This window comes from Canis lupus, chromosome 17 (genome assembly GCF_011100685.1).
Source record: "Canis lupus familiaris isolate Mischka breed German Shepherd chromosome 17, alternate assembly UU_Cfam_GSD_1.0, whole genome shotgun sequence".
In the NCBI taxonomy this organism is placed as follows: Eukaryota; Metazoa; Chordata; class Mammalia; order Carnivora; family Canidae; genus Canis; species Canis lupus.
The window spans coordinates 49,145,725-49,167,514 of NC_049238.1; the positions used below are offsets into that span (position 1 = coordinate 49,145,725).

The 21,790-nt window shown below is 50.7% G+C and overlaps 3 protein-coding genes across 8 annotated transcripts; 2 read left to right on the forward strand and 1 right to left on the reverse strand.

Moving 5' to 3' along the window:
- Window positions 1-1,522: 1,522 nt before the first annotated feature.
- Window positions 1,523-10,541, reverse strand: TTC31 (tetratricopeptide repeat domain 31). 6 transcript variants are annotated; one of them, XM_038561687.1, is made up of 13 exons: window positions 10,244-10,541; window positions 9,994-10,082; window positions 6,138-6,240; window positions 5,787-6,004; window positions 5,523-5,606; window positions 5,004-5,060; window positions 4,824-4,904; window positions 4,506-4,709; window positions 4,202-4,253; window positions 3,998-4,088; window positions 3,768-3,909; window positions 3,450-3,551; window positions 1,523-3,259 (listed from the first exon to the last, which is right to left on the reverse strand). In XM_038561687.1, exons 1-13 carry the CDS (start codon window positions 10,281-10,283, stop codon window positions 2,942-2,944), a joined length of 1,581 nt encoding a protein of 526 aa, XP_038417615.1. In that variant the 5' UTR covers window positions 10,284-10,541; the 3' UTR covers window positions 1,523-2,941. The 6 variants fall into 6 exon arrangements, with proteins under 6 accessions (XP_038417615.1, XP_038417614.1, XP_038417613.1 ...); XM_038561686.1 differs by having other exon boundaries at window positions 1,523-3,256; window positions 5,787-6,240; window positions 10,244-10,305; XM_038561685.1 differs by having other exon boundaries at window positions 5,787-6,240; window positions 10,244-10,305.
- CCDC142 (coiled-coil domain containing 142) lies at window positions 9,982-17,710 on the forward strand. Its single transcript, XM_038561684.1, is given in 11 exon segments — window positions 9,982-11,007; window positions 11,009-11,549; window positions 11,867-11,953; window positions 12,031-12,180; window positions 12,315-12,445; window positions 12,518-12,605; window positions 12,608-12,630; window positions 16,457-16,571; window positions 16,782-16,959; window positions 17,076-17,275; window positions 17,431-17,710. Coding segments are annotated over 11 exon segments (2,292 nt in total). The 5' UTR covers window positions 9,982-10,485; the 3' UTR covers window positions 17,688-17,710.
- An 854-nt stretch (window positions 17,711-18,564) lies between these two features.
- Window positions 18,565-21,191, forward strand: MRPL53 (mitochondrial ribosomal protein L53). The gene is made up of 3 exons (XM_038561697.1): window positions 18,565-18,793; window positions 18,894-19,006; window positions 19,114-21,191. Exons 1-3 carry the CDS (start codon window positions 18,702-18,704, stop codon window positions 19,245-19,247), a joined length of 339 nt encoding a protein of 112 aa, XP_038417625.1. The 5' UTR covers window positions 18,565-18,701; the 3' UTR covers window positions 19,248-21,191.
- Window positions 21,192-21,790: the final 599 nt, after the last annotated feature.

A 21,790-nucleotide genomic window follows, 5' to 3' on the forward strand; every position in this document is an offset into this window, starting at 1 on the left:
TGGCCACTACGGTTCTGTCCCTGTAACTCTAACTGGGCTTGAGAGAAGAAAATGGTTTATAAAGAAAGGGGAGAAAGGGCCAAAGGTAGGAATTTAGGCATTGTACTGTACATTGACTGTGGTCCTTGGAGGTTTTAGAGGGCAGAGCCATGCCAGCAGCTTTAGAGCAGGCTAGTCTGGCTGCAAGTGTAAGGTGGACTGGGGACAGCAGGGACCTGAGAAAGGATTGTATCTCTGGGCGCTGCAGAAGGTCAGAGCTGAGAGAATCCAGGGCCAGACTTGGCAGGTGGGGGAGGCTATAACAAAAGAGGAATCTGTGTGATTATCCGGTGACTGAAAATTTCATCAATCAGTGACAACCTCACGAATCTGAGCAACCAGAAGAAAAAATGGCATCATGGACTGAAATAAGGACCACTGGCCTAGGGCTAAGACTTTGTCAGCCATCATACGAAAAGTATTCTTTGCACCTGTGTTGCCCTTTGTATACATGTAGACGGCACACACACACCCTGGTTCTGGTTTAGGGCCCCTTCTCATTTCCTTCATCCCCTTCCTAAGGCTGCCTCTCTGGAACCTTTAGAGTGACAGACTCATTCCTGCTGGCCAAGGACTTTCCCAGGTTCAGCACTGAAAATCTCACACTCCAGGAAATCCCTCAGTCCCAGGAAAACCGGGATGATTGGTCACTGTGCATTTCAACCCTAGGGACTCAGAACTCAGGCTGCTGGGTTGGAACCCTACCAGTCAGCAGTGTGTAGGGGGCAAAATGGGGACAAGATGTCAGGAGTCCTGTGGCTCTCAGAGAAGATTCAAGTCCAGGATAGGTCACAAGCTACTGGGGAGGGGACATTTCTCTGAGTGGCTGGAAGAGCAAGGAGCCAACTTAGTCTGAAAGCAAAGATACCACACAGTAGTGATGGGTGCCCATTCTTTGAGGAACCCTAGTGGAGTTCCCAAAGTAGGGAAGTACCTCCTTGCTGCTTAGAACAAGAAGGCCACATGAACAGGCCTCTAATGGAGTCACCATAATATAATCATCCCTCAAACAAACACAACCACCTCTCCCCAACTAGGCATGAACAAAGAACTCCCAGAGCAAAGAATTCTTGTTAGGAAGGTATATTGAGGCAAGTAAATTGGCTCTAGGCCATAATCCCCCTCTACTTGAGGCCTCCTAAATTCTAGCCCAGGGCTTCCACTTCTCAAAATCAAGCTGGAGGTGAACAAAACTCAAATCTCTCCCACCAAAATAGCCTCCAGATGGTATATCCTCTGTCAGATCCTAATACAAGTGGTTGGGCATTAGGATCACCTGGAGGTATTCACGAAACAAATTGCTGGGCCCCTGATTTAGAAGGTCTAGGGTAGGGCCTGACAATATACGTTTGCAACAATTTCCCAGGTTGCTGCAGATCCAATGCCTATGCTTGGAGAACTGCAGCCCCAGGGAGTCTGTATTTTGTGAAATAAGCAACAACTTAACTCATCTCTTCTCACTGTAGGAATCATAAATATGTAGGACCCTTGCAGACAAAATCCAGTTTATTTAGCATCCATAATGTACAAGGCACTTGGTAGGTATTTCCTCACACTCTTTCAGTAATCACAACAGCCCTGAGAAGTAGAACTGCCCCATTTTACAGTGGAGGGACCTGAGGCACAGATGTTAGGAGACCTGCTCAAGATGACCCAACCAGCAATGGCAGATTTCAGTCTGCTACACAGTATCTAAGGAGCCTGCTCCATAAACAAAAGGAATTTGGGAAAGCCCTATGTAAAGGAGGTGTTTCAACACCTCCTATACAGGTGTGAATGGTGTGGTCAAGACCTTAAGGCAGAAAGGATCATTTTATCCTGATGAACGGTTCCTCTAGGCGAAGCATTCTGGGAGACCTAAAAGTCCCCTGCAGATCCACATCTCAATGAGCTGGGAGAGTCCCAGGCAGGGGTAGAGAGGAAGCTGCCAGGATCTTAGAGAACCCAAAAGACCGTGATTATTACACAGGCAGTAGGGAATGACAGCCTTCTTTGGGGGGGCAGTGACCCTTGGTGGAAATGCTCATTACAATGCCCAGTGCTGGGGGTGGCCCAGGTGGCTCAGCGGTTTAGCACCTGCCTTTGGCCCAGGGTGTGACCCTGGAGACCCAGGATCAAGTCCCACGTCGGGCTCCCTGCATGGAGCCTGCTTCTCCCTCTGCCTGTGTCTCTGCCTCTCTTTCTCTGTGTCTCTTGTGGATAAATAAGTAAAATATTTAAAAAACAAAGCAAAAACAATGCCCAGTGCTGGAGTGAAGAAAGAGCATGGCCACAGTAGCAGCAGCCTGGGTGCCTGCTGAGGTCCCATCAGCAGAAGAGCCAGCAGTGGGGAGGTGGAGATTTGTGAACCCTGCCTATTCCAGGCAGGAGCTGGTAAGGGACTTCCCAAATGCAAACCCCAGTGAATCTTCTAATAGTTGGAGGAAGTGAGGCTACTGGACAAAGGAGAGGTCAGAATATGCACCAAATGACAGGAAATGAGGCATGCAGGGCTCGGGCTATAAGAAACCAGGTGAGAGCTGGGTTCAGGAAAGTGAAGGGGGTGGAGGGACTCAGGTGTCACTCATCCCCTAACCCCATTCCTGAGCACAGAGTTCTGGCTGGTGAATGAATCCCTCAGGGCCAAGACGCAGAGCAAACCCAGAGCAAACCCGTATGCTTCCTGCTGGGTCTGTTGGAGTCTGAAGACCTGAACTTTCGTGCAGTTCCCTCCTGAGCCTTGGTGGATTTTCTTTCTCCTTACTGCCCCCAGAGGAAGCCATCTGCTTCAGAATCAAAGAAAGGTTGTTTCAGTGGACATGGGGCTCCTTTCTTTCATCAGGTCTCCGTGGCAAGAGGAGTGACCACCGGGGGAGTCTTTAATTATGGTTTTAGACTACAAGGTCTCAAGATATGCAGGGAGCTATGGGATACACACATAGCCCTGTCCTATGAGGTACTGATCCTCCATCATCTGGCCTGAGGTAGATGCTGGGGCCACGGTCCTGATACCAGAGCCCTTTGAGGGGCCCTGGAGATGGAGAGTCTGGGGGATGGGCGAGTTGGAGTGGCTCAGGTGACAAGGGAGACGAGGCCAGGGTGCAGACAGGAGGACAGAGGCTCTTGGAGCAGCACTTGGAGGGCGGCTGACAGGGAGGAGGCTTGAGACACTGGGCCCAGCATGGCAGAATGGTTGCGGGAAGCCAGGTGGTTCCCGGATTCCTCCTCTTTGCGGATCCTGCTGTGGAGAGAGAGGGAGCCGCACTTATTTCTCCTTCTCGGCAGCACAGGCAGCACAGCTCACGCCCCTCATCCCACTTGTTCCTGCCCTCGCTACCGGCCTGAGGTGGAAGGGAGCAGAGCTCACTGTGGAAACTGCAGCCGGTTTTCCTGCTGCCCCCGTGGTCTGCCAATGGGCCCAGCTCCCTTACCAGAGCGAGGTGCAGAAGGCAAGAGTGGAGCTCCCGGGCTGCGTCAGGCTGGCAGCCGCCTCTCAGAGTCTCCTGGAACACAGCAGCTGCCTCCTCAAAACGCTTTTGTCCCAGAGGGATTGGAAAGAGGAAAGTGTAGGTATCAAGGGGATGAGGGAAATTAAAACTGCCCCCTCCTCAAACCCACATCAGCTCCTAGTGCTGCTAACACTGTGACACTGTGGTACTAGGAGCTTTACTACAAAATGGCAATATAGACCCAAACCCTATACCACACTACCCAAATTCTGCCCATGCTTCCAGTCTCAGACCCAATACCTGCAGTCCCATCAAGGCCTTGCCCAGGCGGAAGAGGCCCCGGGGCCAGCCAGGTCGCAGGGTAAGGGCCACCTGGGCATCGGCCAGGGCCCATGTTGGCTGACCCAGCCGCTCATGGCAGAAAGAACGGTTTCCAAACAACCTGATAAAGACAAAGTGGCCAAGAGTCTGGATCTTCAACACTTTGCCTTGCCCTGACCTCCCAGCACAGTGGCCAAGCCCCTACTCACCGATGATCCCGGGGGTTGAGCTTCAGAGCCTGGGTGAAGAGAACCACAGCCTTGTGGTAGAAACCATTTTGGGCAAAGCTGGTCCCCAACTCTAGGGAGAGAGAAGGTGGGGGGGCTCAGATGGGCCTATCCCAGGGAGAGTTGGGGGAGGAGGGAGGGTGAGGGAGGGAGGGCGGGGTGGGGGGTGTGTGGAGAGAGTCTCACTTGCCAGCTCCTGGCTCTGCTGTAAGGCAGCTGCCAGCAGTCCTGGACATGCCTAGGGATGGGGAGAAAAGTCAAACAGGACTCAGGCCTCAGCCTCCCCAAATCCTTCTCCTTTGTTCAAACAATGAATATTGCAGTCAGCCTCATCCAACTTATGTAATTCTTATGACAGTTCTGCAAGATGGTACCAGCCCTACCTTCCTGCAGAAGAAACTACCCAGGGTCAGGATGTCCGTGATGGAGCCTGACCCCAGATCTCTTAATCCTAGAGCAGCCAGAAAACTCCTTCTACTGGTCACCTCACCTCTGCCTTAGGACTCTGCCTGGGGCTCTCTTCTATCCGAGAGCTCCCTTCCTCCTGGCGCATCTTCTGATGGGGGCCCCGGGTTTTGCCTCGAGGCTCCGGGTTCAGTCCCTTCTCTCTGCGGGCACCAGGAGGCCAATCCTCCTTGCGCCCAACCTTGCGCAAAGCCAGAGACACGAAAGTGCTAGACAGATCCAGTGAGTCCTGCGAACAAAAAGTAAAGTCAGGAGGGGGTGGGGATAAAGTATGTTCTGCAGGAGGGGGAGGGAAGGTGGACAGAGACCAAGAAGTACAGGAAGCAGGGTGGGGCGCTCTCACCTCTTCCTCATCACACTGTCCCTGAGCAAGGTTCCTGGGGCTGGATGGAGGGCTCCCATCCCCATTTGGGGTGGCCTCAACCTGGAGGGAAGGCAGGTGGGGATCACCTTGAGCTGCCTGCCTTCTCAGCTCCCACCCTCCGGCACTTAGTGTTCTTCATATCTGCCTGTAGACACTCACCTTGGGCTCCCCGCCCTCCTGCTCCAAGCGCTCCTGTCGCTTGCGATCCTTTTGACGCTGCAATGATAACGGCAATGATGCTGATGACATATTTTGAACACCATATGTAAACATACACACAATTTGTATCTTGAAGCCAATTCTTTATGAGTACAATACAGACTATACATCGTGTACCACGTTAAGAGCTTTGCGTACACTATCTCATTTAATCCCTAAAACTCCATGAGGTAGATTTTGTTGTTATCCTTATGCTGCAAGTGAAAAAGCAGACAGGAGAGTTACCAGGGAGAGGTCTCACAGTAAGAAAGAGCCAGATTCCAACCCAGGCAGCATAGTGTGACTCCAGAACCACCATACCATATGGCTTCCACAAGACCCTCTCTGTCCAAGCTCTGAGCCCCTCGGCCCCCTCTGGCAAGAGGGTCCACAATGGGCCACCTTGAGTTCTCTCCTGTGCTCACAAAGCATCCCTCTCCTAGATACCTCTGGGTTCCCATCCTTCTGCCCTCCAGCTACCTTCTTTTTGAGTCGTTTCTTCTCTGCTTTCTGTTTCATGCGCTCCTCTTCAGCCACCAGCTCCTCAGCCAGATGGTTCGCTTCCTGGAGAAGGAAAACCAGATGACAGAGAGACAGAGAATAAGAAAGCCAAAGAGAGGCCAGAAGTATGGAAAGACCCTGAAAGGCTGGGCCCAGGTGAGGGGACAATACAGATGTATTACATGGAATATGGCAGTTGTAAGAGCACTGGGAGAGGTGGAAGCCCCTTGCTGGTAGTCTCACCTCTTCAGTCAGCAGGAGCTTCTGGGGCATGGCCACCTGCAGGAGGCTGTCTGAACTGGCAGAGGAAGAGGGGCTAGGAGCACAGGGCTCAGGCCCTTGGGGAGGATACAGAAAGGACTTCTGGAGACTACAGTAGGTCCCCAGTCCCTTGGCCCCCTTGGTCCTTTCACTCTGTCCAGGCATTTTCCCCTCATCACAGAAATGGTCTAGGAGGTAATCTGTCAGGAGGGATAAGGAGAAGGGAAAGAAAAAGGAACATGAGAGAAAGGAGCATCTGAGGGCTAGCCTTCCCCAGGGCCTGATCTCAGAGCCCAGCCTCAATCCTTGGGCCCAGGCCCCTGCACCCCCCACCATGGTGCCACAGCTGTAGCCGCCCGCTGCTCCTATCCACATGGATCTGGTGCAGGCGCTGGGGATCACTCTCCACAAGCCGTCGAAGAAAATCCACTGTGTCCTGGAAGGGGGAAGGGAAGGGAGGCTGATGTTGGGGGTAGTTCTAGGGGCTTGGCTGGGTTGATCCCTCCACCATGGCAACCACAAACCAGCCACCTAGCCTGGAGAATCTTACAGGTTGATTTCTCTCCACTCAGTGTCCTTAAGACACACTGCTTTGGCTTTCCTGGTATATTACCTCCTTCACTACTCTCCTGCTTCCCAAGGGTTGTGTGTGGCCTTCAGCCCAGCCTTTTCCATCATACAAGATCTTCCTTTGACCTGCCACCAAGTCAGCTACACTGATGTCCCTGAAAGAGCCCTCTTACCTGTTCTTCCAGCTATGTCCCCCACCATATCCTTGATTATGAGCAACCCCATATAACCCACGCTGGAACTACCTCATGCCTAAATGTATACAGCAGTTCCTGGTTGGCCTCTCCCCTGTACTCCATCTGTTTCCCCCCCAAACCAAGCTCTCAACAGATATATCCCTACTCAGGAAAGTCCAGTAATCCCCCACTGCCAGGGCCATAGGCAAAACTGAGTCTAGCTCCTCAGCCTGGGATTTGAAGTCTTCCAAAAAACCCCCTGGCTGACCTTCCCAATCTTCCTTTGTAATTCGCTCCTGCCTGGCTGCCATCATCCCTCTGTTATCAGGTTCCTTCCAGTGTTGGGATCTTCCCCCCAACTGTCCCCAAATCCCTCCTGGCTCCGAGCTTCTCCCCACACTTTGTCTCACCTTCAAAGTCCAATTCCACCTTCCCTCAAACCTCTTTATCTCCGATGATCTCTGCCCTCACTCACAAGCTGTACTCACATAGTCTGTGTCATATAATTTAGAACCTTATTATTCACTGCTTTTTATTGCTCTCTCAATTGGTGAGAAGCATAGAACTGGAAAGAACACTTTGCTATTCACATCTTAGTTCTGGCTTTGCCACTGCCTGGCTGTTTGACTTTGGACAAGTCATTTAACCTCTCTGAACCTTGGCTTCATCATTCACAAAATGAGATGAGACTCTTCAAATCTTTCCCTGTCATTCTGTGATTCTTATAAGAATCATTTCCTCAGTGTCAGCTTTGGAGGAGGACAGGAGTCATCTTGTCCCCGTGTGGCATCTTCCGGCCTGAAGAGGGCACCATACCTGACTAGGTGGTGGCCCACTGACTGAGAAACTTAGAAACTACATGAAATGGCAGAGTGCTAAACTAATACACAGGAAGGACTTCAGATCACTGAGGGATAGTCAACTTTCTAAACAGTTTCAGAGCCAGAATATCCTTCAGTAGACAGTCCTGACTCAACAGCATCTTCATTTACACTGCTGTGTGCTTCCATCAAGTCTTACTCTCAAATTCAATTTCCTGGTGGGTTTAATTCAACTTCCTAACTGGCCCAGTCTAGCCATTTCTAAAAATAAACAAAAAAGGGATTACCTTGACCTTCTACCTCTCCCCAGAGCACATTCTGTGCTATTCTCTTAATTCACCACATGGCCCAACACAATCTGGCTCCTCAATACTCTATGAATCATCTCCTACCCTCCGGTCCTATCTCTAACTACAGTGGTGAGTGGTCTCCTCTGAAGTTCCTACACACATCAAGTGTGCTCCCATCTCAAGGCTTTTGTCTGTGTTACTTCCTCTCCCTGGAATGCTCTTTCCCCCATGAATGACTCACCCCTTCAGATCTCTGCTTAAACCTTCTCCAAGAGGCCATTTCTGACTATTCCCTTTATTTTATTTTTTTATTTTTTATTTTATTTTATTTTTTAATTTATTTATGATAGTCACACAGAGAGAGAGAGAGAGAGAGAGAGAGAGAGAGGCAGAGACACAGGCAGAGGGAGAAGCAGGCTCCATGCACCGGGAGCCCAACGTGGGATTCGATCCCGGGTCTCCAGGATCTCGCCCTGGGCCAAAGGCAGGCGCCAAACCGCTGCGCCACCCAGGGATCCCTTCCCTTTATTTTATTTTATTTTATTTTTTAAATGTTCTTATTTATTTATGATAGGCACACAGTGAGAGAGACAGGCAGAGACACAGGCAGAGAGAGAAGCAGGCTCCATGCACCGGGAGCCTGACGTGGGATTCGATCCCGGGTCTCCAGGATCGCGCCCTGGGCCAAAGGCAGGCGCTAAACCGCTGCACTACCCAGGGATCCCTCCCTTTATTTTTTATAAACATTTTATTTATTTGAGAGAGAGTGAGCGAGAGAACAAGTGGTGGGAGGGGCAGAGGGAGGTGCAGATTTCCTACTGAACAGGGAGCCGGATGTGGGGCTCTGGGATCATGACCTGAGCTGAAAGCAGATGCTTAACCAACTGAGCCACTGGGGCGCCCTATTCCCTTAAAAAAAAAGAAACTCAATTCCACTCAGCACTGCCCATCCTTGTTATACTTTCCCTTGTACTTTTCATATTTGGTATACTATATTGTTTACTTGCTGACTGGCTGCCTCCACTAGATGCTTCTAATTCATTGACTAAAAGGATTTTTGTGGGATGCCCGGGTGGCTCAGTGGTTTAATGTTTGCCTTTGGCTCAGGGCCTGATCCAGGATTCCTGGGATTGAGTCCCATGTCAGGCTCCTTGCACGGACCCTGCTTCTCCTCCCTCTGCCTGTGTCTCTGCCTCTCTTTCGGTGTCTCTTATGAATAAATAAATAAAAATCTTTAAAAAAATAAATAAAAGGATTTTTGTGTTGATTTACTGCTGTCTTCCAAGTGCCTAAAAACAGTGCCTGGTACATTGTTGGTGCTCAGTAAGAGTGTTGAATGAGCAAAAGCAGAGAGACTGGTGAGGATAGCATTCTATTAGAGATGCAGCTAGGAGCTGGGTCTGAAGAACCCTGTGTGATCCAATGAGTTTGGGCTTTGACTTGTCAGTGATGGGAGTGGGACTGATCTGGGGAGTGAAGCACTCAAGTGAAATAGCACTGGGGAAGGAGATGATTCTAGGGGTGGAGTGTTTAGTTAGCAAGCCACAGTGACTCTTCAGGCCAGAAAGAATGAATTCTTGAACTAAGCCAGTGGCAGCAGGGGCAGTAATAGAAATGACGGGCTTGAGTCAAGAGACATTTCTGAAGTGGATTTTAGTGACTGACTCAATGTGTGAGGTAAGGGAAAGGGAGGATCATATACAATGATTTTTAGATTTCGGCATTAAGCAACTGGATGTCCGTTTGTGTTATCAGCCAAAATTTAGATTAGAGAAAAACATCCAACTTGCAAAGATGATGAATTAACTTCTGGACTTGGTGGGTTTGAGGTTTTGGAGATACCCAGGAAGCAGCTGGAAATACACCTTCTCCGTGCTTCCAAATCTGATCGTCTTCCTCCTTCAATACACTATCGCCTAGTTGAGGACACCCAAGCCCTCGTGCCAGACGAAAAGCATTTCAAGCCACTTGCTGCCTTCTTTCCCACTTCATCCCCCGCCCCCACTTCATTTCTAACACTTCCAACCGAACCACTCAAATCTGACTTCAGTGTTCCCTACACCTTGCCTTGCCTTGGCCACTTTGCTCACACTGTTCCCTCTGTTCATAATGTCTCGCCCTCTGCAACTCCCGCCCACCCCGCAATCCTCGCCTCGGAGACCGCCGTCCGCCCGATCCTGCCCACGTCCACCACCCTCCATTACCAGGCGCCCCTCCGCGGAGCCCTGGGCGTCCAGTGTGGCGCCCAGCCGTGGCGGGGCTCAGCTCAGCTGACTGGAAAGAGGCGTGACCGACATAGACGGGGCTAGGGGGAGCGAGGAGCCCTTTTTACCTCGGCGCCATAGTCCTCAGGGCGGAATTCCTTGCAGAGTTTGGGGACAGCAGCGGCCCCCAGCGGGCAGCCAGGCAGCAGAGGACAGTCTAGAACAGTAAAGGAAGGCGGCGACGCGTCAAGGGACTCGGGAAGCAGGGGCCGGAGCCTTCCGCCCACCGCGTGAAGCACAAGACCCTACTGAAGACAGACCCGAGTGGGGCTGTCCCTACCCTCCTGGACCCCCTCCCGTCTTGCCACACCTGCTTACCTAGCTTTATCCGCCCCACTGTCTTCGGAACCGGCGCCATCGCCTATCAACAGTGACCCGAAAGTGAAAGACGGTCGGGTGCCCGACACCGCCGACGGGCGGCGCAGGACGGAGCAGGCCGCCATCTTTGTTAGGGGCAGAGCCTCCGATTACGGAGCGCGAGAGAGGCCACGTCGGTCCCGCGGCCGCGGGCGTTGGGCGGGGCGGGCAAGTAGGAATCGTTAGGTCGGTTCGGGCGCCCCATGGCCCAGGCGTCTCGCTCCGGGGGCCTTCTGCCTCCGCTCGCTGCGGTGCCGCCGTCGAGGGCGCAACCCGGGGGCGCTGTGGAGGGGCGGGGGCAGGGAAGGCAGGCGGGGGCTCTTCGCGGGGACTCTCGTGGCTGGCGGGGGCTGCCAGGTGCCGGGAGCTTTCCCTGCCAGGACCCGCGGCCCGGCGGAGCTCCAGGAGGGCAGCCGTGCTGGGCGGCGCCGGCGGACGCGGGAGAGCACCACGAGGCGGGCGCCGCGGGCTGGTGGCGGGAGGCTGCAGACGGCCGCCCAAGCCCTCCCGCGCTGCAGCGTCTCCGGGCCGTGTTGCTGCGGCTGCTCCGCGAGCGGGAGCAGCTCCTCCAAGCCCGCGACTGCGCCCGCCACCTACAGGCGGCTGTGCGCCTCCTGAGAATCCTGAGCCCCAGCGCGCCGGCCCCCGGCCCCCTGCCTCACCTGTGCCGCGACCTGCTCCTGCACCCTTCCCGAGGGGCCGGCCTGCGAATCGGCCTGCCGGAGGACTCGCGTGCCGCTACTCCTGGCGCGGCCCGCCGGACTGGCCGCCCAGTGCCTGGATGCTGCCATCCAGATGCAGCTTCGGGCTCTGGGTCGGGAGCCAGCCAGCCCCGGCTGGTCGTCCCAACTTGCCGACGTGCTGCTGGCGCTTCCCGCCTACCACCAGCTGCAGGGAAAAGCCTTGAGCCCCGTCCCAGGGGCTGCGCGCCCTTTCCCGCCTTCCCGTGTGCTCCGCCTCCTGACGGGGGAGCGGGGTTGCCAGGTGGCAGGGCAGCTAGATGCGGCGCTCAAGGGATCAGGCTTGCGGGATCAGCTCCGCAGTCGGTGCCAAGAGGAGCGGGAGCTGCTGCCCGGGCTGCTGAGGCTGCTGGGGGGCGTGACGGATCCAGCCAACAGCAGACTGGGGCTTGGAGGGGCTGGAGCCCTGTGGAGCCAGTACTGGACCCTGCTGTGGGCAGCTTGTGCTCAGAGTCTGGACCTAAGTCTAGGACCCTGGAGGGACCGCAGGACAGTGGTACAACAGCTGAGTCAGGCACTGGGTCAGGGTGAGTGATGGGCCTGGGTGGGCATTTGGGCAGTCTGGGGTCTCTTTCTTCTCCCTAGCCACCTCATTCCCCGGCCAGCCAGACTGCAAAAGCAGGCCCTTTAGAATGAACACTACAACCCCCACCCCTTACGCCCCTCCCCAACTCCCCTCCCCACCTGACAGGCTAAAGTATCTGGGCTTTCTAGGCCAGTCTTGCTTTCTACTCAAGTCTTGAGTCTTGGTGGGAGCCTCTCCTCTTCCGCTGTCATTGAGTGGGCAGTGGTTCTGGAAAAGAGAGGCCTTCTTTTCAGGCTCCAGAGCCATTTCTCCCACTAGCATCCCTGCCTCAGGAGTGTGAGAAGGAGTTGGCTTCTTTGTGTCGCAGCCTATTTCATCAGTCTCTTATCTGGAGCTGGGACCAAGGTGAGAAGGAAGGGGCATTGGGAATGACACAGCCCCAGATTGCCCCTTCCTCATCAAACCGTATCCCTCATCCTCAGGCTTCTGCCAGGCCTTGGGATCTGCTGGTGAAGATCAGAGCAGCCCTACCTCATCCTCTCATACCGCTGAACTTTTGCAACAGCTCTTTCCTCCTCTCTTGGATGCCCTTCGAGAACCCAGGTCAGGGCTGCTCCTCTGTGAGCCTCCAGGTGAGACAAGGTGCTGGGGATGGAGGAAACAGAACAGTAGAAGATGTCCCCTTTATGCCTTTACTCTGTCCTGAAGCCTGCCTCCTCCCAGAGGGGTTCTGGATCTCTCAGATACTCCATCCTCCTCTCCCCAGGTCCTGCACTGTTTGCTCTGGGGCTCTGTACCCTGCAGACCACCTTGGTCTGGTTTTTGGGCAGAACTCAGCAGCATCTGGCAGCATGGGCCCCAGGTTCCTTCCTGCTTCTGATCCAGAAGAACTTACCTGTGAGTAGTTAGGGAGTGGGAAGGGGAGCAGCCTGGGCTGGGCTCAAATCTCACTTCCTGTTTCTGCCAAAGCCTCTATTGCAGGAGGCAGCAGCTCTGTCTAGACTGGCCTCAGAGGAAAGTTTGGCTCTTGAATTGGAGCAGCAGCTGGCCCTAGAGATCCAAAGCTAACCGCACAGATTCAGGTGAGAAGTGCAGGAGTCCTGACAGTGGCAGTTTAAGAGTCAGTTCTGTGCCCAGCTTTGGGGTTGAGGTGGTGGTGGTGAAACATCCCAGTGACTTGGAATGTCCTTGGAGTCTGCTGAATTTATCTTTTCTTGCTCTGTTCATTTTTTGTTCTCTCTTTCACTTGTTGTTATGGAAAACTTCAAACATATACAAAAGTAGAAAAGCATAATGGATCTCCATATTTCTACCCTGAGGCTTTAACAATTATCAACTCATGGTCAATTTTGTTTCATGTTTATGTCAGGCTCTCATTTTGTGATGTTAACAGCCACTGATCATTACTGCCTAGATCCATTATTTCTTTTTCTTTCTTTTGTTTTTTTTTAAGATTTTATTTATTTATTCATGAGGGGCACAGAGAGAGAGAGGCAGAGACACAGGCAGAGGGAGAAGCAGGCTCCATGGAGGGATCCCGATGTGGGACTCCATCCTAGGACTCTGGGATCATGCCCTGACCCAAAGGCAGATGCCCAACCGCTGAGCCACCTAGGCATCCCCAGATCCATTATTTCATTAGGGGGTGCAAAGTGGCGATATTCCAATTCTATCATTTCTTCTTCATTTATTAGTTGACTTACTCCTATAAAGTGAAATTTGTCCTCATTAATTTTTTAATTTTTTAAATTTTTTTATTGCAGTTCAATTTGCCAACATATAGCATAACACCCAGTGCTCATCCTGCCAAGTGCCCCGCTCAGTGCCCATCACCCAGTAACCCCAACCCCCTGCCCACTTCCCCTTCCACTACCCCTTGTTCATTTCCCAGAGTTAGGTGTCTCTCATGTTTTCTCACCCTCACTGATATTTTCACTCACTTTCTCTCCTTTCCCTTTATTCCCTTTCACTAATTTTTATATTCCCCAAATGAATGAATATAATGTTTGTCCTTTTCCAATTGACTTATTTCACTCAGCACAATACCCTCCAGGTCCCTCCACGTCGAAGCAAATAGTGGGTATTTGTCGTTTCTAATGGCTGAGTAATATTCCATTGTATACATAGACCACATTTTCTTTATCCATTCATCTTTCGATGGACACCGAGGCTCCTTCCACAGTTTGGCTATTGTTTGTCCTCATTAGTTACTTGGTTACTCTGAAGTATATTTTGTAGAGAAAAGGTAAGATAAATGATTGAATCTTTCCTTTTACTTACTAGCTTTTTTAAAGCTTTTATTTATTTATTTGGGAGAGAGGGTGGGAGAGCACTTAGAAGCAGGTGGAGGGGCAGAGGGAGAGCACTTACACACAGGGGGAGGAGCAGAGGGAGGTGCCAGGCAGACTCCCTGCTGAGCACACAGGGGTAGGGGTGGGGTGGCTGGATCCCAGGACCTAAGATCATAACTTAGCTGAAGTCAGCCATTTAACTACTGAGCTACCCAGACACTCCTTTTATTTACTAGTTTTGAGATGATGTCCCTTCTCTTTTCTAAATATATCACTTATATTTTTATTAAAGTAATACATGTCCATAGTTTAAAAGAGAAATAGGATATTATTTTAGAAGGCTTCTGATGAAAAAAACCCAGCACTTTAATTGCCCCCACCCCACCTCTGGTTCCTGTTCCACAGTGATAACCTTCATCCACTTGTCTGCCTTCTCATATTTTTCTTCTAAACTTATGAATAAAATTATTAAACTTCTGTTTTAATTTTTCCCCATATTGCAGAGTATCTGTTCCTCCTATGGAAGATGTTTCTCTGTCTTTTTGTTTTCTCTTCCTGCCCAAGTTCCCCTCTGCCCTAAATAGGGACAAGACTATGGAGTTCAGACTTTGTCCCCCTGCTCCTTTTCTCTCTGCATTCCTACTTACTCACACTGCCTTGGTGCTATGCACTGAACCATCCCCCCAACAGTTTAGCCCTAACATACCATCTACATCTGCCTGTTCTACCTCAATTTATTGCTACCTTCTTCAACTCAACATACCCCAGAGCAGGCTCCTCATGAGGATGTTGGACAATGATGGCCATGGAAACTCTGAAGAAGGAAGACTGGCAGGCATATTGTTACAGAAGCTCCGTACAGGGTCTATGGCTGGAGCTGGTGGTTAGGCAGCCTCAGAGGAATGGCAAGGGTTACTGGAGGTGGGCAGTTCATAGTTCCTTGAGGGAGTAGTGGGGAGATGACCTGACCAAAGCAGAAGCTCCCTGTGTGTATGTGTGTGCATGTGTGCATGCGTGTGTGCACATACACACACATACTTCTGTTTAGGGTTCGGTGGGGGACTGTGGTGGAGAAGTTAGGTTGGCATAATATTGTGAAGGGCACTGAACACCAGCCCACCGAATCTGGGCTTTGTCTCATGAGTAATAGCCATGGGAAGAGCAGGAGGGGAACAGTGGAGACTATGATAGAGTCTGATACAGCTACAGTGGTCAGGTTGGGAGGTGAGGAGACATAAGAACAGAGATAGGGAAAGTGTGCTTACCATGTGAACTGACCATCGTGCAAAGGACTCTTCATGCCTTGTTTCTCTGCCTGGTAATTGCAGTGTTGGGAGTCTGCTCTGGGCATTCTACTGCATAGGGCACTGGCATGGAAAAGAAGAATCAGATGTTGTGATTTCTTCCCAGCTGGACTGTAACATCCCAGACAGAAAAACCATTTCATAGTGTGACCTTGTGTCTTCTGAGAGTGTTGAGTGCAGGGAGATTCCTAACAACTATCAGTTGACAAAAGGGTAATTTCCTTGGCATAAATAAGGAGTTTTGGTTTTCAGGAGAAGAGAGGTAGAATTTAGATTTAGGATAGGCTGTAGTCAGGATATGTACCAGGAGCTACAGGAGCTCTACTTCTCCCAGTCCAGCCCCCAGGCCCCTTTCTCTATTCAGGCTAATAGGCATCTAATCACGTTTTCTTTACAGAGCTGCCACCACATTACCCATTTCTTAGGGTTTCTTTCCAAGATGGACTGTAGAGACCCCTCTTTTTTGCTCTCTCATTACAAAAAGATAACCTATCAAAGCACAGAAGCCAAACCAGCACCTAGGCCTGTTTCTTGCTTTATTATTACTCTGGGTAAATGGAAGTAGGGTATAAAAAAACTTCAGCGCAAGGACATTGCAAAGGTTCCTGAATCTCAGAAAGTTACATTCATCACTCCTGGTCTGCATATAGTTCCTGCTTTCCTTTCATAGATGATGGAAGATCGTACAATTCCCCCTTTCTTTCTTCAGCTTCTGCCTGTCTGTAGATCATGCAGACCCCTCTCTCTAGCATTTGCTTTGGAACATTCGTAATATTGAGGATGTCTCCCTCTTTTTTTCCTATTAATGTTCCTATAGAGTAAAGTTAACCTGGAGGATTTTTAGACAACCAAGTTGAGGAGAACAGGGTAATCCTATGGCAATTGTCTATTTTAGGTTATAGACAATCTTTTATAATCTATAAAAGATTATAGACCTGGGTCCAGGCCTTTAGTAAAACCCAATAAAAGGGCATCTTTTTTCAGAACTGTCCAAGCCCGTGGAATTATGCATACACACTTCTGTTCTGGGGCTTTATGGAAGCAAGGTTAAACACCTCAGATTCATTCATTCATTCATTCATTCGAGACACACAGAGAGAGGCAGAGTCACAGGCAGAGGGAGAAGCAGGCTCCATGCACGGAGCCCGATGTGGGACTCGATCCTGAGGCTCCAGGATCACGCCCTGAGCCAAAGACAGATGCTCAACTGCTGAGCCACTCAGGCATCCCGAACACCTCAGATTTAGAAGAGCATCGTAATTTGGCAAGTCCCTAGCAGATAAGCCCTTTTTACTTTCTCCATATCTCCACAGCTCCTGCCTGAAGAATCACTAAGTCTCTTTTTTCAAACATGTCATAAACAAGCCACACAGGGCTTTGAACTCTACATGCCACGGGGTCGGTACTGGCGGCATCGGCTCTCTCCTGGTAACTCCTCTTCCTAGCATTCCCTTTCACAGTTCCCATGGGTAACAGTCTCCTGACCCTTCCAAATCCTAGCTCCACTCCTCTGTCTCCATCCTTGCCCTCACCTTCTGTGCCCCCACAAAGCCTATCATTTTCCCCCAAACACTCTGTTAGGGCCTCAAAGGATCTCCTATAGCCTCATATCCTGTCCTTTCTCTTCTCTCACTCCAGAACTGCCCAGCATTCCTAGTGAGTATGCTGGGTTGGTGGTTCGTACTGTACTGGAGCCTGTGTTGCAAGGATTGCAGGGATTGCCACCCCAAGCCCAGGCCCCTGCCCTTGGCCAGGCACTGACAGCCATCCTGGGTGCCTGGCTTGACCACATCCTCACGCATGGGATCCGGTTCAGGTGAGGAGAAAAGGAGGCAATGGCAGAGGGCTGAACGAACTGGAAAAAGGGAGGGGATAGGTGGGGGCAGAGCAGTTAGAGGCAAGTGGCCACATTGTACCTTGGCCTTCTTTCAGCCTGCAGGGGGCGCTGCAGCTCAGACAAGACTTCGGAGTGGTCCGGGAGTTGCTGGAGGAGGAGCAGTGGGGCCTGTCCCCTGAACTTCGCCAGACTCTGCTCATGCTCAACATCTTCCAGAGGGTGGATGGGGCCCTGCTGTGTCTATTCCAGCAGCCCTTGCCCAAGCCTGAAGCCCAAAGGAGGCCTCCCTGTTGCTGTGAGTCACTCTTCCCCCAACTCTAGGTTCTCTTTGCTCTGCCCCTTGCTATTTTTGTGCCCTACTTCCCATCCTCATCACTGACCTCCTGTAGTTGTCAATAGTGGTCATACCTCCTCCTCCCCACTGCCTGTCTTCCATTCCTGCCTTACCAGGTACATGCAGTGAGATCCAGACCATGGAATTGCCCAGCAGCAGCCTCAACAGCCTGGAAAGTTTGGAGCCCCCTCTTCGGCTTGGAGCACCCTCAGCCCAGACAGCTCAGCTACTAAGCACACTATGGGGTGGGGGACCTAGCCCAGAGGCTTACCTGGTGGGAAATCAGCAGGCCTGGCTTGCCCTGAGGCAGCACCAGCGCCGCCGTTGGCACTTGCCTTTTCTTTCCTGCCTGGGGACCAGTCCTGAATCCTAAGGATCCTGGGACCAGGAGCCAGAAAGAGCTATCCAAAAGCCCAGACATTTAGAACTGCCTATTAAGCCTACAATTGGGAGCTTGGAGGAAAGGATACCTGAGAAACCACAAGCTACATAGAGCCTGGACCTAGAAGTGAAGAATCCGAGATCCCTCCAGTGCCTGCAATCCAGAGTGAAGGGCCAGACCTAGAGGTCAGCATCCATGGGACGCTCAGGTCTAGTTCTCTGACAGTGAACCTCTCAGGGCTAGGCTCTGGGAGAAGAACCATCAGATTGGAGCCCAGGGGGAAAGGAGAGAAAAAAAGCAATACAAAACAGGGAGCCTGGGATACCACTTCCTTTTAAGTCCCAGGAACCAGGTTGACCATAAAGTTCTTCAGGAACCAGAGGTGGAACAGGCATTTCTGCACCTGGATCAGTCCGGAGAGATGTATTACCCTATACTCCCCGACTCGTAACTCAGTCACTTAAAGATGCTGGGCTAAAGGGACCTTAACGTTTAAGCTTTGGTTACTCAGAGTTCAACGTGTCTAATCTTCAGTTACCTGAGCAGGGTTTACCCGCTGGCAGCTGTATAACCCCTGCCAGGGTAGCGTCCTCGCCGAGGGGGCCCGCGCTGAAGATGGAGCTAACCTAGATCTGGTACAGCAGCGCACGCAAGGGGTAAAGGCCGCCGAGGCGGACGTGTTCCGAACCAGGCGCGACGGCTTCTGCACTATGTATTGTTCTCTCCGTGGTACCACAGGACTATTAATGATAGGTATTTACCGACCGCTTACTTCGGGGCCCTTCATACCCCGTATGGAAACCACCTCCCTCCCTGCCGGCCTTTCTACTCTTCTCCCCGGGCGGCGGAGGGAGGGCAAGCACCACGGAACGCTAGCGCCGGGGTCGGAGGGCGGGAGAACCGGAGTGCCGGAGAGCAGCACGGCGCAGCGGCCCGGTCAGGGAGGAGAGCGCTGCGGGAAGAGACGCTTCCGCCCGAGCGAGGCCTTCCGGGGCGGAGGTCACCATGGCGGCATCCTTGGCTCGGCTCGGCCTCCGGTCTGTGAAGCAGGTTCGGGTTCAATTCTGCCCCTTCGAGAAGAATGTGGAATCCACGAGGTACAAGGCGGAAGGACTGGGGACGGGAAGGGGGCGCGTCTTCCTCCCGCCGGGGATCTAGCCCCCTCGGCCGGGCGCTCAAGCAGTTTTCGCACCGCAGGACCTTCCTCCAGGCGGTGAGCAGCGAGAAGGTCCGTTCTACCAACCTTAACTGCTCGGTGATTGCGGACGTGAGGCACGACGGCTCCGAGCCCTGCGTGGACGTGCTGTTCGGTGGGCTCGGGCAGGGAGGCGGGCGGGAGGGGTGCCAGGAAGCCCGCGCGCCCTCAGCCCCGGCCCCGCCGTCCTCCCGGTGCCTGACTCGTTTGTTTCTTCCCCAGGAGACGGGCATCGCCTGATTATGCGCGGCGCCCACCTCACCGCCCAGGAAATGCTCACAGCCTTTGCCTCCCACATCCAGGCGAGGACTACGGCGGGGAGCGGGGACAAGCCCGGACCTGGTACCGGGCGCTGACAGCGCAGAAGAGCCCAACAAGCAGATTTTAGCTTTGGATTGCTAGGATAACTACCTAAAAAGAGCTCGAGAGACTTCATCACCAAGATCACCATCTGCAGGGGGAAAAGAGCGCCAAAAAAACAAAACAGCGAGAGCGAGCCCTGTGATTACTAATCTAACCCAACGTTTCTGGAACGAGACACGGATCAGATAGGGGTCTGGACAAACCTGAATTTATTTCTATTACCTATAACTCCCTGCTTAACCGTTTTGAATTTGGCTTTTCCCATCACTCACTCAAGGTACCTCTTTTATCAGCCAAATCCAGTGCTGTTTTTCTTCGTCCTCATCTTACCATCTCAGTAGCGCCTGCCACTTAATTCACTCCATTATGGAACTTCTCTTCCTCTTGGGTCTTTTTTTTTTTTTTTTTAAACCATAAAAGTGTACTATTCTTATCCTTAATTTTCTTTTCTATTCCTGGGGAATATTCCATATTCTTTTCTTTTCTATTCTCTGTCATAATTCAAACTACCCTTGGGTTAAATCCTACATCTCTGTTTAGCTCTAATCCCAACTGCTGTTATAGTCAGGTTATGTACTACGTACGGATTTCCTCCAAATCCCACAACACTGTCCAAAATAAAATTGTTAATCTTACATACACATATACTTGCCTCTTCTCCTGACGTTCCCATTTCTTTTAAAGGCACTTCATTCACTCAGCCTTCGAGGTGGGAAACCAGAGCATTATCTCTGGTTCTGCCCTCTCCTTTCCCTGCATATCCAGTCAGTAAGTTCAGAATATTCTGTCTTAAACAAAAGCTTCCAAAATGTTTTCTCTGTTCCCATTCACTTTCCTGCATCATTGTATTTTCCCACCCAGTCTCCTTTTTTGCTGAACATTTTTCCTCTGCTAAATTTTATCTTTTAAAGCACATCACTGTATTTATGTCACACTACTACTTGCTTCACACTGTACCTAATATGTTTTTCGTACCAGGTTACCACCCATTGGTATGGATCATCAAATTAATTTGGGATAAACCAGCCTTTAAAAAACAAAGTAAAATAGAATAAAAAAGTATCAGAGTGCGTGGCACAGGGAATGGGAAGTATTCTTTTTAGAAATTTAAGTTTTCAGCCTATAATCATGAATATATATATAATAGAAAATATGTATATATGTGTGTATCTGTGTATACTTGGTTGCAGTGTAGTATTATTTCTTACCAAGACAGGGTTGTAGAAAAAAGAAGGAGGTCTACTGGTTTAGACAACTTCAGAGTGCTCAGCTAGGCAATCAAGGATCTCTCAACACTGGCTACTGTATCTTTTGTCAGATACATTTTTCATGATTTTGCTGCAGCATTACTATATTGCTGCTCTGCTTAAAAAGGGTGCTATCTTCAAGAGTGGTTTTATTCCCATCCCACCCCCTTTAAAAAAGAAACTACCAAAAAACAACCTACCAGGAGGCAGTATGGTATAGTAAAGAGCCAAGAGCCAGAATTCCTGAGGTTGAAATCCTAACTTTGCCCCTAAGTAGCTCTGTGACTGTGGAACAATTAAGTCTCTCAGTGCCTGTTTCCTCATTAGTAAAATGGGAATAATAGTACCTATCTCTTAAAACTGCTGAGGATTACATGAGTTGGAATCTGTAAGGTGCCTAGGACATTACTAGGAGCATAAGTATTACCTAAGAGGCCTTATGCTATAGATGAAAGGATACTTACAACCTGGATTTTAGTTTACCATCTCGATGGTTAACTGGCTATTTTTTGTGGCCAGATTTTACCACTCTCTTTATCTGCAAAAATGTTGATGGTTCAAACGTTGCTGTAAATGTAGATTGAATGCTGGCACTGTGAACTTGAGTTTGGGGCCATTTTCTCTGTGTCCTTAGCACTTTGCAGAGTGCCTGATACCTAGCGTGCAATAAACATCTGTTGAGTTTACAAATATTTACTACCTACCTTTTACCTGTAACTGTGATTACTCCTGGCATACAACGATGAATAATGAAACCCAGGTATAAGTGCTACAATAGAGATGTGAACTAGATGCAATGGTAGCAGAAAGATAAAGACAGGATTGACCATTGGGATTGGTCAGGTGATTAGTGAAAGAGCAAAAAGTCTACCAGTGAAGGAGGGGCCAGATATCAGATTATAGCAAAATAGAAAGTGGACAGGCAACATGCAGTATTGGCTTTATACAATGAGTTTGGACGGGAAGTGTGGTAATAGCTAGAGTAGCATAATAGTGTTGAGTAGGGTTTTTTAAAGGAGGATAGGGACTTGTACTTTATAAAAATAACTTTTATGCCAAGCTGTTGGTGAGAAATAATTAACTGAATCTAAAGTTGCTTTTCTGAGCCACCATCAAGTGTAATGTAAATTCTTCTAGATCCACCTGAGGTCCAGATGCTGCCTCCTTCCCACAGCTTTCCCTGACCTGGATATAATTGATCCTTCCCCTAAGCTTCTTTGCTTGGGTTGTAGAAAAGGAGAGAAAATGCATTCTTAAAATGCGTGCACCACCTTATGGCCTTTTAGGGT